Below are 19206 nucleotides of genomic sequence, written 5' to 3' on the forward strand. Positions count from 1 at the left end.
ATATATATATAAATTCGTATCCAATTTCCCTTTTTCTCAAATTTGTTTCTCGTTTCGATCCATCTTGCGCGATAATAAATATCCGTCTGGACTTGTTTTTTTTTTTTCTTCTTCTTCTTTTTGGAAATAATCTGGTCGATTGTGTTCGGCTCAACTTTCTTTCTAATCTAATTGGTTGGACTGCACGATGTCGGCGATGATTATCTAATCTGCATAATTGCAGACGCGTCGAGATCGCGTTATCTATCGTGGAACGGAATAAAATGAAACGAGTTTTAATCGCGCGAACGCGATAGAGGAACAGCGAGGAGGATTTGCGAAAATTAGCAGAAAAAAGCGCGTGAGATACACCGAATTTAGATTAAAAATAAAAAAAAAAAACGTTGAAAAGTTAAGTATCATCGCGTGATGAAATTTCTCGTTCGATAAGGGGAGATCTTTTTTAATAATAAAAAAAATCTAATAAAAATGGTGGGCGATAATCAAATATACGAGAGATAAACAGGAGCGAGAACGAAAACGGTGAAAAGTAGGGGAAGAAAGGGGGGGGGAGGGGGAAAGTAGGAAATGCAGCGCGGAGGAAGAGAGAAAAGTGTCGTTCCCCCTCCCTCTGGCGTCCCTCCCCCCTCCCTCCAGCACGTTGATTGTTTCGCGGGTAATGGCGATTGGCGGCTGCGTTCGGTTTAGTCGCGTGCCGAGACGCCGTGGAACGAGAACGTTTTCTGCGACGAGGTGGCCGGTTGGAATGCGAACGACGACACGCATCGGGACGATCGTCGCGCGATTTCGCCACCGTCGGTGGTGATCTACTGCTATACAGTGATCCGTCTCGACCATCTTTCGAAACGATCTTTGTTTCGCGCTTTCCCAATTCGAATGCCAATTTTCCAACCGAATTGTGAAATAAAGTGTGAAATCTCGAATCGATTATTCGATGGTTTAACCACCGGACTCGATCTCGGTTTAAGCAGAAGTAACGAGTGTGTGAGAAATAAATAAATCGACAGGTGCGTGCGTTAGAATCGAATCTTATCCCGTTTTCTCGCGAGCGAAACAATTTGATTGAACAATGGCGCGTGACCACGCCGCGTAACCATCGAATCGAGGACCGTTTTAATTCGTTTTAACCGATTCTTCTTCCCGAACCACGGGATGAAAGACGTACGGTGAACTCGATTATGACCGACATCGTCGTCCTTGACACGATGTTAATATTAGTGTAGCTGGTCACCTTCCAAATCTGCGTTTCCAAGTCTGCGAATATTTGTGAATATCCGTGTGCTTAAAACTGTTATAGAGTATAGCGAAATTTAACCGGTGAATCGACCGGTTGGCCTATCCTTGGCTAAATCTTAGCACGCGGAAATATCGAGTGCGTTGCTTTTTTTTCTTTCTCTCCTTTTTTTTTTTTTTTTACCGCTGATTCTCGAAATCACCTTCGAAACGAAGATCACAATGGCACCCGCTGCCACGTTGGACTGGTCAGAGCCGTGCCAACACTGGCGATATCCGAAATTCTGTCCGTCCGGACAGCAGAAGCATGAAAGGGCGAAGAGCGCGATGGAGTTGAGTAGCAAGGAGGCGAACACCGCGTACAAAAAATTCTACAAATTCCTGCGCCGTCTGAGGAACAGGAGACGTAAGTTGACTGGTTTCAGATTGGAAGGAAGAATCGTTGTTCCAAGAATTGGCCTCGCTTCTGTTGCATCTTCCAACTCGTGACGACGATCGCGTGAACGTGGTGAAATACGAGTACCTATACGATGATACACACACACACACACACACACATATATATATATATACGTATTTTTCGTCAGATATATTTCCGATTTTTCAGACAGATTCTCTTCCAGTTTTATCGTTATCTCGAATCATTTAGATCCTCGTCGAAATTTTGATTTAGATTCCGTTCGATTTATCGACGCTCGAATAATCGTAGGCGTGATTTATACACCGTTTCCACCGTGTTTGACCGCGTTCTAATCTCGATGCGTACATTGTACTCGAAATATCTTCGACCATAACGAAATCAAAGTATTCGACTATTCACCGCTCGGTTATTCTTTGTACACAGAATCTATCTATCTATCTATCTATAGTCACGCGGAGCGTGAGCTTTTTACCTTTAATTTTCGATGCGAATTCTCTTCGATCGTCCAAGTCACGAAATAATTCGTGAGATAAATTTGAGAAGAATAGATGGGGAAAAGATCGATTTCGGATAATCGGGATAAAAGTATTCGATGTAAAGAGTCGTTTGTTAAAGGGAACGTTTGATCCGATTTTTATATAAAGTGGCATTCGAGCGGGAAAGGTTAGAAATGCGAGACAGATGAGCAAAGAAAGAAGAATTGGTGAACGAGAAATAATACATCGACCCACTGACATTTATCCCTTGTTATTCATATTTATTTTTGTTATGTGCGTCGACCCACGGATATTATTTTTCATACGGTTGCTACGTCAGAGGTTTGACGTTGTAAGAAAAGAAGGAGAGAGAAAAAAAAGGAAAAGAAAAAAGGCGTAGACGTAGAAAATTTGGAGGGAAGTTTCAATCTGTTGTTGGGGCACATTTGTAAAAAATTTCCATATGTCGAAACAACAAATTCGAAATTGCCATTTACCAAACATGAGATTTGCATCGAACTTGGGGGAAGTGCATCGGTCAGATTCGCTACTTGATAAAACTTTTTAAATATTTATACAACGCTGGAATGCGCAAGTTTCATCAACTTGGTCGAACGTCTATCCAAGTAGCATTTTTCAATGGAAAAGACTTAGGTTGAAAATATTCTCTCTCGACGGAGGATATCACAACTTGTATCAAAATTGTTTTTTGAAAACTACACGTATAATTAAATAATAAAGACACAATCGATTGTTCGATCCAAACACGAGTTGAAATTCAAGAATGATTGAAAACCTTGAATCCTGAAGGTGTTTAAAATCTTCCTCTCAAAACTCAAATTTGGATCGCTATCCCTTTGATCGAAGGTCGGTCGAAATCTCGTTGTGAGAAAGAATCGTGAAATGGTGGCGACACCGTTGAACCGTAAGGCAAAAAAATGTCATGGGTGATTTCTCGATCGGGTAGAAAGAAGGTGGCGGAATCCTGGGATGCGCGCGACAAAAGGAGTGACGTGCATCCTGGTTCCGCCGTTGTTGCACTTTTTGTCGCATGCTGGATTTACCACCTGGCTCGGATGCAACCAGAGATCGCCACCGCTTGACCCACTTTTACGTATCTCTATACGGAAAATAGGGAGCACGTAGTCCGACTAGTTTCAGAAACCTCCTCCCCTCCCCCCATCATTCCCTCGAACAAAAATACTCTTCTTCTTCTGCTCTCTTTTCCATCTTCACGGATCGATTCTCATGTACGAGCGTTTTCGAGCCGGTAATATTCGATTCGACAGACTCCTCGACACTGTTTGCAACATGGACAAGTCGACGGTAACGATCGAAAGTAACGCTTCGAAATAAATTCGCATTTGCATTCAACGCCATCTTGCCATTCTCTTGTATCTACATTTTCTTTTTTTTTTTTTTTTTTTAAGTGTCACGTAACAACTGTCGTGTTATACAGAGAGAAACATGAAAATAAGTACATTTGTCGTAACGGTTCGAGATAGATTTTTTATCGTAATACTTTTATCGTACCGTACGAATAGTACTGTCGAGCAGACGGAAGAAACGTTGTATATTATATTGCGCGGTACGAAATATGCTTTCAATGGGATTAAACCAATTTAGAAATATGAATAGAATTGACGAAGGAGTTAAAGAGTCGATCGATGCTCGAGACGTGTTGTAAAATTGTTCGTATTTTCCTCGTATCGATGAGATACATTACGTGGAGAAGGAAAATCCGTACGATTATAATCGTACCGTTGCGTAATGAAGGGAGGGAGAACCCGTTCAACCTGAAATTCCTTCATCGATTCGAGCCATTTGCGTTCAAATTGTTTCTAAACGGCGAGTAAACAAAGCGGAAGAAATTCAATTGATCGCGGTTGCGCGTTCGCTCTAAATCGAAACTTAGAGATAATGCTACTAAATCGAGGGGGGAGGGGAGAGGGGGGGGAGAGGTGACGGAAGAGGAAAAGGTTAATCGAAGAGAAAAAATGTTGGCGGAATGTCAAGAAGTAAAGCATGGTCCACGTGGCATTGTCTTATCGTTGGCTTCGATCGCACGTTTCGATTCATCCGCTGATCGCGAGTCAATTTGATCGGATATCCCGATTGCCGCTCGATTCATTTATGCGCTATTTTCAGCTATGGTTCGAGAAGAGAACCGGTCCGCAAACGTGCACGTTGCACGTTATTATCTATTAATCGTAGTATCTTATCAAGGTTATCCTTCTCGTCCGCTGACAATCGCAAGGATCGATACGATCGTGCAAATTGTAACAATGTCTTGTAATTTCGTTCTCCATAATTGCACTCTACATTTCCGCGATTTGTGGCCAATGTTTCTTCTTTTCTTTTCTTTTTTTCTCTCTCTTTGTTCATCCCATTCGCTCATCGATTCTCCTCGAAAGAATCTTTAATGATTTTATTTCCAAGAGTTTTTTTTTTTTTTTTTTTTTTTTTATGTTATTATATAGCCAAGAATGAAAAATCATTTGAACGAATATAGAGAAAAATATCATCGTTTGAGAATCTCGTTTTATTTGATCGTTCAATTCTTATTTTTATCGTTTCCTCATTTGTCGACTCCAACTTTTTTTCTCGTAGGTTTTTTCTTTTCTTTCTCTCTCTCTCTTTGTCTCTCCCTTTTCTATCATCTTTATTTCGAAAAGAAGTTTTCGAATTTCGAGATTATTTTTTGATCAAATCAAATATATACGGAGCAATGTATGTTCAAATCATTATAAATTGTCTCTCTTGTTCTTATTCGATTCGCAATTCTTAATAATATTTATGTAAGAGATAGAGTCATGTAAAAAGATATAGGTAGATTTATATTTTACATTTCTCGTTTATAAAGTATTTAAATTTCATTCACTAATCGAAAAAATAAATCGTAATACTTCAAATCTTCTAAACTTGCGATAGTTTTTTTTTTTTTTTTTTTTTCAATTTTGTTGTTGTCCACTTTTATTAAAATCTTGTTCAATTTTCTAATTGTACGCTTCGCGTATTTCGATTTCGAAAATTTAATACGGTTACGATGCGGCTGTTTCACGAATCGCATTTGAATTGTCTCTGCAACGCGTTAAAATTCGTGTTTAATGATCGATATCGAAATCATCGGATCGAGTAATGAACCAATAACTTCTGTTTTTTTCGCGAACGAACGAACGCGTTAAACGATCGATCGATATTCAATAATCGGTATTGCCTCGTAGAATAAAATCCTCTACATCCTCGCTGTATCTTTCTTATCTTTTTACATTGTGGTTTTCGATTGTTTCTATGGGCGGTGTGATGTATAATGCAGATAGAGATGGCAACAAAGTTACAACCGTGGTGGCTACACCTGGTGCTGGTCCAGATCGTCCCCAAGAGATCTCCTATACAGACACTAAAGTAATCGGTAACGGCAGCTTCGGCGTTGTATATCTAGCGAAATTATGCGACACGGAAGAACTGGTCGCCATCAAGAAAGTTCTTCAAGATAAACGATTTAAGGTGAGGAAAAACCTTGGTAACGTAATGTATCGTCGTTTTATCTCGATAAATTGTTTGGAAAAACGATAATGCGCAACTTTTAATCTCTATTGACTCTCGTAACGAATCGTGAGCATAATACGATAACATATTACCGCGATGGAATCGTATGCATTAATCGAATTTTCTTTTCCTTTTATTTATAGAACAGAGAATTGCAAATCATGCGGCGCCTCGAGCATTGTAACATCGTGAAACTGAAATATTTCTTCTATTCTAGTGGTGATAAGGTAATTATTCGTTATTCCATTATTTCCTATTTTTCGTACACTCGATTGAAATTTTGAACGTATAAAATTATGATTTATGAAAATGTTCCTTTCTTTTTTTTTTTCTTTTACGTTACGCAAATTAGATATCTTTTACGTTACATAAATTATCTCGATTCTTTCTTTCTTTCTTTCTTTCTTTCTTTCTTTCTTTCTTCTCTTTTCTTTTCTCTCTTTTCTAATTTTTTTTTTTTCCCAAGATTTTGATTAAGATATATATATATATATATATATATATATATATCTTGCTATATAATAGCAGCGATACTTCTGATTTCTGTCGAATGATACAAAAGTTTCTAAATAAACGCCTAGTATTCGTTGTTTAATGCATGCGACGTTGTGTTATTTTGTAGAACATCTTAAACGCAACTAATCCAGTTTTTCATGTGGACGTAAGTGAACAAGCGAGTATCCAGTAGTTTTGACGGAGAGATCCTTTTCTCGAGAAAATTTAGGCAATCCCGCTTAAATATAGGCAGATTAAAGAGATGAGAAAAAAAAAACCGATTAACGCGTTTCGTTATTCCAGTTATGCGTGAACAACGTAGAGAACGCTAAATCCGTTATTTATAGACGCGAGTCAAAGATCCTTGTTACTCAAGGTCACTTGCCCTGGTCACGAAATCATATTAGAAGTTCACTCCACTCCAAGAAATTTATCGTACTTTTTTTTTTTTTTTTTTCTTCTTCTTCTTCTTCTTCCTCCTTTTACCTCCATAGTAGTGTGCAATGTGTATCGATAGCCTTGAATGATCATTATTTTTTTTTTATTCAAGTTGTAGTAGCTAATGCAGCTTGGCTAGTTATAGAAAATAATCTTTTGGAATTGCGCGCGCGCGCGTGTGTGTGTGGTTGCGTGTGTGCGGCTCAAAGGTACTTGGCGCGTGAACAAAACTAGATTTAAACTAGACGTCAATTTAGAGCCGCGTGTGCCTTTGAGACGGGACACCTATCTGATCACGTACGTGTATCGATCTCTCTGTTAACATCTCTATTAACCGATATCTTCCGCGGATTTCTTTTAGAAGGACGAGGTTTATTTGAACCTAGTGCTGGAATACATACCTGAAACTGTGTATAAAGTTGCTCGGCATTATAACAAGAGCAAGCAGACCATACCGATTAATTTCATTAAGGTAAGTTCTTTCTTTCTATATTCTAACGGTCACACGCCTGTGTTACACGCCTTAATTAAAAATCGTTAAACTTTATATGTACATATAATATAAATATATCGAACGATTATTCGCAATGATTCATACCCCCGACATTGGCTAGCATGGATTCCTCTACATCTATATCTTTTTCAGCTGTATATGTATCAATTATTCCGTTCTCTGGCGTATATCCACTCGCTGGGAATCTGCCACAGGGATATCAAACCGCAAAATCTTCTCCTCGACCCGGAATCTGGCGTTCTTAAGCTCTGTGATTTTGGTTCCGCCAAACATCTGGTCAAAGGGGAGCCCAACGTGTCTTACATCTGTAGTCGTTACTATCGCGCGCCCGAATTGATCTTTGGTGCTATTGATTATACTACAAAAATCGGTACGTTATTGTTATTCGATTAAATTTTCACGACGATCAATTTATTCATAAACTATTGGGTGATTGTTGAAAAATTCGCTTTTTCAATTTTTTTTCTGTTTTTTTTTTTTCGTCCACACTTTTTTACCCGAAATTCGTACGAAATTAACGGGCAGTTATCATGCATTTTACAGATGTTTGGAGCGCAGGTTGCGTAGTAGCAGAATTATTGCTCGGCCAGCCAATATTCCCAGGGGACAGTGGAGTGGATCAATTGGTCGAGATCATCAAGGTGCTCGGCACCCCGACACGTGATCAGATACGTGAGATGAACCCCAATTACACCGAGTTCAAATTCCCACAAATTAAGGCGCATCCATGGCAAAAGGTAGCCCATCACCTCCGTATAATTGTTCTAATAATATTGTAGCTAGAACACTGTACACCGTTGACACTGTTCTTCGTCTACCTAGTCTAATTTCGTAACTGCGTACATGTTCGGTGTTCATGACTAATGGGTGAAACGAGTGAGCCAAACGAGTGCGCTCTCGTTTCAATGATTTATCGGAGTAGGTGGTTCACTCGCTATAGAAATACTATTATTAGTGATTTATGAAATATTATTTTTTTACAACTAGAAATAAAAAAATTAATGAATGAAATCGTTAATTATAATGAATAATCGAACGTGAAACTACTTTGAGAAGAAAAGAAAAGAAAAGAAAAAAAATCGATTGCCTTTGTACAGGTGTAATAATGTTTCTTGTCGCTAAAAATGTTTGTACAAGCATAAAAGTGAGGAAAAAGAAAAAGAAAAAAAAAAAAGAAAAAGAAGGAAAGCGAAAGAACGTGTTCGAGGGTAAGGTTTCGTTCTTTCTAATTGGTTTTGCAACACGAATTGATTCTAATCACATTCATAGACACATGGTTACTCGTGGTTACAGTTTATGCTTCAACGAATGAGTGGACTAAAGTGTTCCACGGAGCACCAGAAGATTAGAGTAAGTGATCCCCTGTTGAAAACGCAATGTTTCTTTATATTATCACTTATTGCGCTAGCAAATATTCCTTTCTCTCTCTCTCTCTCTCTCTCTTTTTTTCTTTCTTTTTTTCTAGTCCGTGATATTACTAACCAACGTAACCAATATTTTCAGCATCTGAAATGATAAAAATAATCAGGATACGATGCTCAATTACGCTAAACGAAGGATGATGAACCACCCGACGAAAACGAAAACCATCTTCATTTCGATTCTCTGCATCAAAAATCGCCCGACGTGCATCTTTTCTCAAATTCACGTATATAATATCCATTTTCTCTGTCATTTTTCATCTTCATTTTCCAAACCGACTCATTGTCGTTATTCCTTTATTTTAACCAATTGCTAACATTTTAAGAAGAAAAAAAAAAAATCATTTTGACATTAATAATCCCGTTCAAAGTCTTGATATATCACTTACTCTAATGTTCTGGTGGTGAACGATGAATACCTCCTAATGTGTCAAAGTCGATATGCGATAATTCGTATCGATTTAATGTTTTTTTTTGTCCTCCCCCCCCCCCTCTCCTTTTTTTTTTTTTTTTTTTAATACCTTGCAACAGATGACAAAAAATCGACACGAAATCATCTTACGATTCATTTTTCTTCTTCTCCATTTTTGTTCCATCCGAATATTCGATATAATTTATTTTTATATCAATCACGAATTGTTACGTATTCTTCCAGACCAAAACTCTTTCTTCTTTTTTTTTTTTTTTTCCCCTCAAATAAATACGTTTTATTAAAAAACAGAAAACATTTGATGCATACATCAGATGCATTTTTTGTTTTTCAAAAGCCCAAATTTTACATCGTAAAACAAATGTAAAATTTAGTCAAAGTCGATGCATCTCATATCTACTAATAACGAATATAACATAATACGTCACCTAATACAACACAGATCGGACGGAAATTTTTAAATTTTAAAAACGTGTTGCTGCCGTATTTTTATTGCTTGCCGTTATAGGATTCCATTCAATCTATTTATATATATATATATATATAATGCTGTGTGATTTCATATAATAGAGGCAAAAATTTTTGTTCAGTTAAGATTATTTCTTATACGTCTATCTTTTTCTCGATCTAATTTTTTATCGTTAATTCTATGAACGTCTCGATGAACACGCGATATTTTATATCAATTCGATTCGATGAACAACAATTAATATAATAATGAACAACAAAATATTTAATTAGATATGGTAGAATTTGTTTGGACGAAGATTAAAAAGTATCGAAAAGTATTGTTGATGGTAATGTATTCGTAACAAGCGAGAAATGATTAAAAGAACACGAGAAAGAGTTGACAAGCTTGGCTGCACATGAGAAGAATCGAGGAAAGCGATATAGAGAGAATCGTGTAAAGAGAATTTCGTCGGAAAATTGTTAATTTTGAAAATTACCTATATTTTATATTGTATTTTAATTTAATCAAAACGAAAAAAAAAGTATTTTCCATTTAATCTCTAATTAAACAACATCGGTTTCGTATTCAATGATCTTATCTTTGAACGGATAAAACTTGTTGCCTCTACTATAAGTCTTTCTTTGGAAAGGAAACGTGCCCCGAAAATCAAAGTCTTTTCTTCCTAACCAAATATTCTTACGAGGACAGAAATGAAAATTGCACAAAAAAAAAAAAAAAAAAAACACGACGAATTGAAGACTTGTCCTTGTTAACCACGGATTAACCATGATAAAAAATGATAAAAGAAAAGGAAAGGGTGGAAGAGCGGAGGGAATAACGTGATTTGGGGTTGTTTGCAGGTGTTCAGGGCACGTACGCCACCGGAAGCGATGGAATTAGTCGCTGGTCTCCTAGAGTATACGCCATCCGGCCGAATCACACCGTTAGAAGCATGCGCTCATCCTTTCTTCGATGAACTTCGGGAGCAGGGTACGCGATTACCAAATGGCCGAGAACTCCCCCCTTTATTTAACTTTACAGAATACGAGCTGCGGATTCAGCCATCTTTAAACTCGATCCTAAAGCCGAAGTACATGCAGACTTCGGAGAACGCTGGAGGCCAGTCAGAACCTGTCGCGGGTAGCAGTGGTAACGTTAGTGATAATAACGTGAACGCCACGTTATCCACCTCAAAGAACACAGACCCCGGCCAATCGAACATGGCTTAAGCTACTTTTTATTTCTAACGTAATTAATTAAACAACAAACGAGAAAGACACAAAGAGAAAGAAAGAGACGGAAAAACCGAAAGAATTCACGTGTTAGAAACTAGCCTTAACAGAAAACGAAAAAAAAGGAAAAAAAAAAAAAAAAAAGAAAAAAAAAGAAAAAAGTTCAAGTAGATCAAGATAGAAGAGCGAACGAATGAAAGGAATATCGATATTCTTTTGAGGAGGATGTCCATAAAGCAACATAAAGCATACACGATACATACATACACAGTCCCTTAATTGTAAATTTTTTCAACTTTATGCGAATGGCGATACCGTCTGGTATTTTGAGCTTTGTTTGCTTGAAACACGAATGACGAGATATCATTAATAGAATTATTAAAATATATAGTTCCCCTGTTTGTAACGGGTTCGCCTGGGGAATAGCCCAAATTTCGAGTGGCGTGTGCGAGTGCTTGATTGCCACGTTATTGCCAAAAATAACAACAACAACAACAACAACAACAACAAAATATTGAATTTAATGTGTATATATATATATATATATATTATAGGAACTGGCCCGTAACCACTAACTTTAAACGATAATTGCTATAAACAATGAAAGAAAGAGACAAAACGACAAAAAGAAAAAATGAACGCGAATTTTTTCTAGCTGAGGAGAAAACAAACGATATGTACCATCATACATTGTGTCTTGTAGTATTCACGTCGCTTGTGTCGTCGATCATTTTATCATTCAACGGAACACGATACGAACACACACATACAAATACACACATTAATAGCTATTATTAAAGAGATATATAAGAGTTATTTGCTTTTTTGACACTTGTATCGATGACTTTTAAAGATTTACAGAGGAATAAGAAAATCGCTAGGCTTTTCGCGAAGAACGAGTAAGAAAAGTTGCAAGTTCCCTCCAAAATGTACATGAGACGAATGAACCGGGGAAAAGGGAATGACGAAGATTCCAATAATTATAATTGTAATAATGTATAAAATACGCGGAAACACTTAGGAATATTTTTTATTGTGTTCAAAATTCGAGCGTTGATCGATATTTTCGTAAAGCAAGAGAAAAATTTCACGTGGAAAAGTCACGATGATTAACAAACATACACTCACGTACACAACACACACGTACACACGTCACACACAACGCGTTACAAGAATAATTTGCGTGCACAATCTCTATCTAAATCGACTATTAAAGACTATGTTTCCGACGTGAGATATGTTTGCGTACATCGATACGATCGAGAATAGAAAGGAAGAAGAAAAAAGGAAATATGTATCTGATGATCTTGAACGAGACACAAAAGAAAATTTCTATTATTGGGACACGACAAACACACGTGAAACACTCTCGTATTACGTTCACACACTCGTTCGTGCCTATTGTCAGCCATGCCTGGACGATTCGAATCGCTATCCTCTATTTAATGAAATGAACGCTAATTAACTCGAGTACTTTATTCGTTACGTATTTAATTGTCACACGATTATCGTTGTATATTCTTTAACGGACTCTCGGCCATAAACCGAGCGATATTTTTCATCCTACGCGACGAAACTCTACAGAGTGCGATTTTCTTTTTTAAACCTGTCACAATTTATTTTTCTTGTGTCAACAGGATTTTAGAAATGTTTGTAACGTTTCTTTTTCATTTCTGTATCAGCATGCGAAGAGCAGACAGTAGTAAGTACAGACTTATAAAGCGAATTATATAGATTATTCTTTCGTACGCATCACCATGCATATTTTATATGTTCTCGAAAGAAACGACGTTGTCGGATAGAGTGACTTCCGACTTTCCTGATCGAGATGTCGAAGATCGAGATGGTCGCTTCGTTAATTCATTGTCTTGCAGAATTATGCGGCGAAAAAAAAAAAAAAAAACTATAATAGAAGTGTACAAACAGTTTTGTATATTTCGCACGATGAATTTCGATTTTTTTAAATGACACGAAATTGATGACCTCTATGCAATTGGATCTTTCGGAGCATGAGTTGCGCGTGAGTTAGCCGCCATTTTACACGTTTCTACATATCATATCGCGTCTCAAGAAACTGCAAAAAAAAAAAAAAAAAAAAGAGAGAGAGAAAAGAAAAGAAAAAAAAGAGGAGGCTATCGATAAAAAGTCAATACCGAATGATTTATTTCAGTTCCCTTCTTTTTTAGAGAAAGGACAGAAAGGACAGACTCGATTAAGAAAATAGGAAAAATAAGGGAGAAAGAACAAAATGGAAGACAGATGATAGATCAATAACAGAAAATGTGAAAGGGAGTGTGACAGAAGGGGGGACAGAATGAAAGTAGTAAGTGAGCGAAAATGAGAGAGAAAGAGATATGCTAAGATAAGATTTGTTTCAAAATTTTTAATACCGCGTTAATACGATGTAAATTACGATACGTTTTTAAATTACGATTAACATTAACACGAACAATTTTTTTTCTTTTTTTTCTATTATTTAAATTGTAATTCATTGCTTCTCATTGCTATATGAACAATCGGATAAATTTATCGAACTCTTTTTGTTTTCCAATCTGAACACGCAAAACGGAATACACTTTTAATACCGGAGAAAAAACTAATCTTTATGTTTTGACAATCGTACAATGATATTTTCCCTTATCGCGTTGAAACAAAACAAAAAAGAAACGAATCCGAATATTCGTCTCGAGATATACATCGATCATGAAATTTTTATCGATTTAAAAATATCGATCATCTTTTTATTCGCTATTTAGAATTATATAATAATTTATTTCTTCCGATTTCTATCAATTTTGGTCGAGAAAAAAAAAAAAGAAAAAGAAAGAAAGAAAAATTACTTATTAAAACTTTAATGTATCATTATTTAAACTTCTGTTTAATGAAACCATGTTGTCTTTCATTTGCCGTGATACATCCGGCAAGTTCTGAGCATATCTTATTAAATTATTGATATGCTCGAACAATACGTAGTAAGATTGATGTATATTTAAATTCCCTTTGTCGATTGACATCTTGGAAATAAGAAGAAGAAAAAAGAGAATTGGTAATATTTGGCGAATATTTGAAAAATCTGAGAAAAGGGAAATTATTATTTTTAAATTTTAGACGGACGAAAGAATAATGATAAGAACAGCCGCAAAAAAAGCAACACAAATTATGTATATTGGGAAGAAGGGGAGAGGAAGGGATGAAAACAAATACGAAGAAATCTTGCACTTCTTAAAGAGTAAATTGTTGGTTAAATTGTCGAGATTATTCTATTAATAAAGAAAAATTTATATCGATTTAATTCTAATTCAATCTTTCTTCTGTTTTGTAACTTTGCGTACTTCGACTATATCATTTTCAGCGTGAACTTGAAAGAAAATTAAGTTATACGGTCCAAAAAAAAAAAAAAGGAAAAAAAAAACAAGACGAATCGTCGTATGATCAAAAGGGATCAAATCTACATGTATAAAAGATAAAATGGAATTTTAACAAATGTAAATCAATTCCGATGTTTTCTTATTTCGTTTTATCCTTTGGTTCAGGATTTTACTCTATTACGAAAAAGTACACCAAGAGCGTATAGACACGTTAGAGACACAGACATTTACAAAATGTAAATAAGTAACGATACGAAGAAGAAAACTATAAAAGAAAAAAATATTAAAAATTCATACCATATAAAAATACTTATTATATATGTGACTTATATAAACATATACGCGTAATATGTGTTATTAAATTACGTATATATGTGTATATATTTATACAAATATACGAATTAATTTTTAACAATAGCGATTAATGATTAACTTTATTGTAAAGAAAAAAAAGAAGGAGAAAAGAAGAGGAAGTAGGAAAAAGTGAGGAAGGAAGTAAATGAGGGGTGTGAAGGAGAAAGAGAAAGTGAAAAATAAGAAGAAACGCGAATTAGGTGGAGAGAAAGGGAAGAGAAAAAAGAGTGATTGACTATTCGAACAACTATTGTCATCGTTTGCCCGATAATTCTCATTACCGTTACCACAATTAAAAATCACCAATTCTTTTCTTTGTCTTCTTATTACTATCATCATGTCGCACCGTTTCCAATCATCTAGTAAATAAATTGTAATAATTGTGTAAAGAGAAAAAAAAAACGTTAATAAAGTAATTTAATATGTGCGTGATATATATATATATATATATATATATATATATATATATATATATATATATATGTATGCATATATGTATGCGTGTGTGATGTGCATATGTATATATGTGGAGAAAGAGAGAGAGGGTGGGAGGGAGGAAAGAAGAGAGAGAGAGAGAGAGAGAGAAATATTTCTCGAGAGGAGTATATTTATAAGTATATTTAATTAGCTGTGTATCGATCAAAGGAAATTAGCAATGGCTTTCGATCGGTTAATTCAATCGCGAATCATTTATTTTCCGTTCGATTCGACGCTTCGACACGAAGCTACAGATCGTAAAATATATTCCTGTCGAGTATCTTTGTAGAGCAAGAACGATAATAATCTTATCATGCAAGAGAAATTAAAAAAAAAAAACCTCTTTAAGAGTTATTATATCACGATTATCCATGATGTTTCACTAACTCTATTTCTGTTTGTGAAAGTTATACTTCTTTTTTTTTTTTTTTTTTTTTCTCCTCCTCTCCTAATTCTGAGATGTATCATTCGTTAGAAAGAAATTCGAAAATTCAATCGGAATACTGCACGTTTCGAACGATCGTGGCTAAAGTAGCGTAGTAAGCACTGTATATGTCCAACATGTACGCACGATGAACGAAACGAAAACGCTTCGATCACGATGAATTGTTGAATTATCGTTACGATCATTTCTTTTAATTTTGTCCTTTGTTTTTCGTGTCGTACACGTCCTAAAGATGGCGAATAATCGATCTAAACTAAGAAGAAGAAGAAGAAGAAGAAAAAAAAGAAAAAGAAAAAAAAGTAAGTTCGTTTCGTTGCGGTATATAAATACCGTATATGCATATGTATACGGTATTTTTTTTAAGGACAAATATATTTTTAAGTTATAATAGTGATTAATTAATACGAAATTCGTCGATGAATAAACGATTATTTGTTTCTGATTGATTGGTTCGAGACGATCGTAGACAAAAAAGAAAAAAGAAAAAAGAAAAAAAAAAAAGAAACTGTAACTCCTTTCCTTGTCACGAGTAATTTTTTTTCGCATGTAAAATTCGAAGGACGCAATAAAAATTTCGTATTAAACTTCACGTGTCACACAGGCTCAGTGTATAAGTGATCTCTTTGTAATCCTATTCTCGTTTTCTTCTCGTGTCTTTCTTTAAACGTTTGTTAAAAGACACCTTTCATTCGTGAATAATCCTTATAAGATCAGATCTTATATTCGATCGGTGATTGAATTCTAAATGTTGTACCATGTATAGCTCATCTTCGATCTACTGTAGATACTGGCGTTGACCAATGCGTCAATATAATAATTGATTTAGTGGTAGCGATGATTTCACGATCGCATGGCGCGCACCCCTTTATCGATCTCGATCGCGAAATATTATGCGTGTAAATAATAGAAACGAATGGATGAACAATACGCCTTTTTACGCCCGATTTAACGCTCGATTGGTATCGTTCGATGATTCACGGCGAATCCCGTACATTTGTTTCGCTTTCGAACTTCTTATTCCGAATTTCGCTTAATAAGGATAAGTGCCGCCAATATCATTTATATCTGTCGTGACATACAAAGAGATATTATATTATAAATTCAATGGATGATCGGCTTAAGAATGTCGCTTAAGAAAACGCCAACGATACCAGTCAAGGGTTATACACATAACGATCTATCGACGATAGTCGAAAGGGGAAAAAAAAGCTGAATGTTAGATCGAGCCTTTTTTTAGAGAGCAGAATTTTTAGAGCGCGGATCTTACATACATACATACACGATCGAATTTTTATAAGCTTTTTACTTTTGCACCACAAGTAGCGATTCTATCCGTAGTGAGCGTATTACTTTCGCGCGTATTACCTGTGCAGGTTAGGATAGAAAAAGAAGGAAGAAAAAAAAAACAATGGCAAGGAGAAACTTGTCGCGAAGAATAAAAAAAAAAAAAAGAAAAACCATAAAGTAGTAGACGATCGATATTTAAGAATGTACACACTTGTACCACTATTTTCGGGGATTAGAGAGATTTTCGAGAGATAGAGTGGAGATATTTTGGCAATATCGGTTGTAACATATGCTAATATCTCTCGTTTCTACGATATAGCCGATACGATATAATCGAAAAAAAAAAAAAAAAAAAAAAAACAACGTACGTGCTATCTCTTTGTCTCTTTCATGATATGATCTATAACGCTTGAACGACTCATTTACTACAAGGCTATGATTATAGGACATCCTCTTCAGAAGTATAGATGACACACGTATATATCCCTCGCCAATTTATCCGACAGAATCGATCGTTAATTTGACTCGTTCCACGGAAGAAGAAGAAGAAAAAAAGAAGAAACGTTCCTTAACGTGGAACGCCGCGTTCTCAGCGTGAATCGTCCGCGTTATTCTTTCCTTTCTTTTTGCATCGAACGACATTCGAGTCCCGACAAATAAATCGAGAATTGGCCATTATTCGCTTTCCCGAATGAGATCGGCCACGATTTCTCGAAAAAAAAAAAAAAAAAATGGTATTATTCAAACCGGAATCGAGTTCCGTTCGGATGATATGATAACCGATCCGTTTTTACACGATCCTCTTCCCCGTACTACTATGTCCCCGCTCTCTGCAACGCGCTACTCGATGGCCAAGATCGAAAAAAAAAAAAAGGAGAAGAGAAGAAAAAAGGGTGAAAATTTTGACGAACGAAGGGAATTACGTGTTTGCGCGAGGAAAGGGGGGAAGAAAGAAGGAGGAGAGCGGTGGAAACGGAGGAAGGGGAACGGAGGTGACTATACACGGTCGTTCGCAGCCCGGAGAGAATTATACAGTCATGTAACGGCGTCCACGTTAGAGATACACATTCGGAATGAGTGTTTTAACCCCTTCCGGTATGGCCATGTATACAGTCTGCGAACCAAGTATAGTCACGGATAGTCGAGTGCTTCGTGGATTTTTAATAATATAATTGACGGTCTCGTGGATCTTTTCACTGATCATAGTATGCTCCTTTATATAGTCCTATGTATACACGTCGACTGTACACGATCACACTTCCCCCCCTCCCCCCCCCCTGAAACATGTTATCGCGTCGAGTTAGGGAACGCGTACAGGTTATATAGCGGTTAGGCTCGTTATCTCGTGCGCGATCCCTGTATAATCTGTATATGTTCGCCGTGACGATTATAGTCCGGAACTAAAGTCTTTCACCTAAGTTAACTCGTCGGCTATAATCGATCGATCCCCTATCCGATACTGGCTGGTTACGTTCTTTCGCAACTCGATTATAGTCGACCGTCATTATACGCTTACTTAAGCTACAAGTCGAATATAATCAGCGGTAAAAAAAAAAAAAGTGTAATATTTAGGAGTTTGTTGACTAATAATCAATCTTTCGTGCTTTACTCGAAAAGTACTACGTTCTGCAGTGGACGGTTATAGTCGGCAAGCCGGTACGCTTTTATATTCGCTTGCCGACCATAGCCGGAAACCATGGTGAGCATACCCGTTCGTCGATCCGATCTAACGCTAAGTCTCAGTGAACTTGTACCACAACCTCATTTTTATTACACGTATTCTGTAAAATAAGCAACAAAACGTCCATATAACGCACTATTAATAATCATTCGAGAACATCTCGTTCACACCTCTGACAAACCATAAATGCCATACCGAGAGGGTTATCGTTTACTCGCGATTATACTACTAGGGAAAATTATGTTAATAATACGTATAATAAATAGATAATCTGTGAAAGGAAAAATGGAAAAACAAGAAATACTGTGAATGCGAATGGCGTGAGATTCGCAAAAACGAAAAGGAACGAGAAAAAAAAATATATATGAAAGAAAGAGAGTGACGAGAAGAATAGTTATGAAGAGAAGAGGAGAGAAAAAAAAAGGAAAAAAAAAAAAAAAAAAAAATTAAGAAAATACATCGATCCCACGAAAGATCGAAAGATATGAAAAGAGAAGAAACGAACGTGCAGCTGTGTGCGAGCGAAATGGAGTGCCTGACGCGTGTGAACACAAAGAATACTCGTTCGCTGGAGAAATAGAGCGGCGAAGGGAGGGGGGAGGGAGGGGGGGAAATCGAAGTATGTACATACATGTATGTACATATACATGTATGTAATGTATAATATAACAGAGCGCATATATATGAATATGCATATGTATGTATAGATAATTAATAAACACAGCAACACATTATACGCGATATTAAAGAGAAAAGAAAAAGGGGGGGAAAAAAGAAGCAGAATGAAAAAGAAAAAAAGACTAGCGAACTCTTAAATACGATATTGCTATATTCACGAAGATTGTCACCGACTTACTTCGAGTTATTAAAAAAAAGGGGGGGGGAAATGGAAAAAAAAAAAAGGAAAAAAAAATAACGATGTTCTCTATGAATC

The 19206-nt window shown here is 36.3% G+C and overlaps 1 protein-coding gene across 12 annotated transcripts in view; it reads left to right on the plus strand.

The window, feature by feature from the left end:
- Window positions 1-12386, plus strand: part of LOC100869088 (protein kinase shaggy) — a 38645-nt gene extending 26259 nt beyond the window's left edge. For 5 of the 12 annotated variants that reach the window (XM_003690232.4, XM_012490290.3, XM_012490306.3 and 2 more), the window contains 7 exons: window positions 5447-5637; window positions 5823-5906; window positions 6302-6340; window positions 6974-7084; window positions 7259-7496; window positions 7670-7863; window positions 10289-12386. In XM_003690232.4, the coding sequence (XP_003690280.1) occupies window positions 5447-5637; window positions 5823-5906; window positions 6302-6340; window positions 6974-7084; window positions 7259-7496; window positions 7670-7863; window positions 10289-10657 (1226 nt within the window). In that variant the 3' untranslated portion in view covers window positions 10658-12386. Of the gene's footprint in view, window positions 1-674; window positions 1640-5446; window positions 5638-5822; window positions 5907-6301; window positions 6341-6973; window positions 7085-7258; window positions 7497-7669; window positions 7864-10288 lie in introns of those variants that run through there. The other 7 variants (XM_012490298.3, XM_012490312.3, XM_012490315.3 and 4 more) reach the window with 3 other exon arrangements.
- The last annotated feature ends 6820 nt before the right edge of the window (window positions 12387-19206 follow it).

This window comes from Apis florea, unplaced genomic scaffold (assembly GCF_048593485.1).
Source record: "Apis florea isolate Af1SG1 unplaced genomic scaffold, ASM4859348v1 contig_1615_pilon, whole genome shotgun sequence".
Taxonomy (NCBI): Eukaryota; Metazoa; Arthropoda; class Insecta; order Hymenoptera; family Apidae; genus Apis; species Apis florea.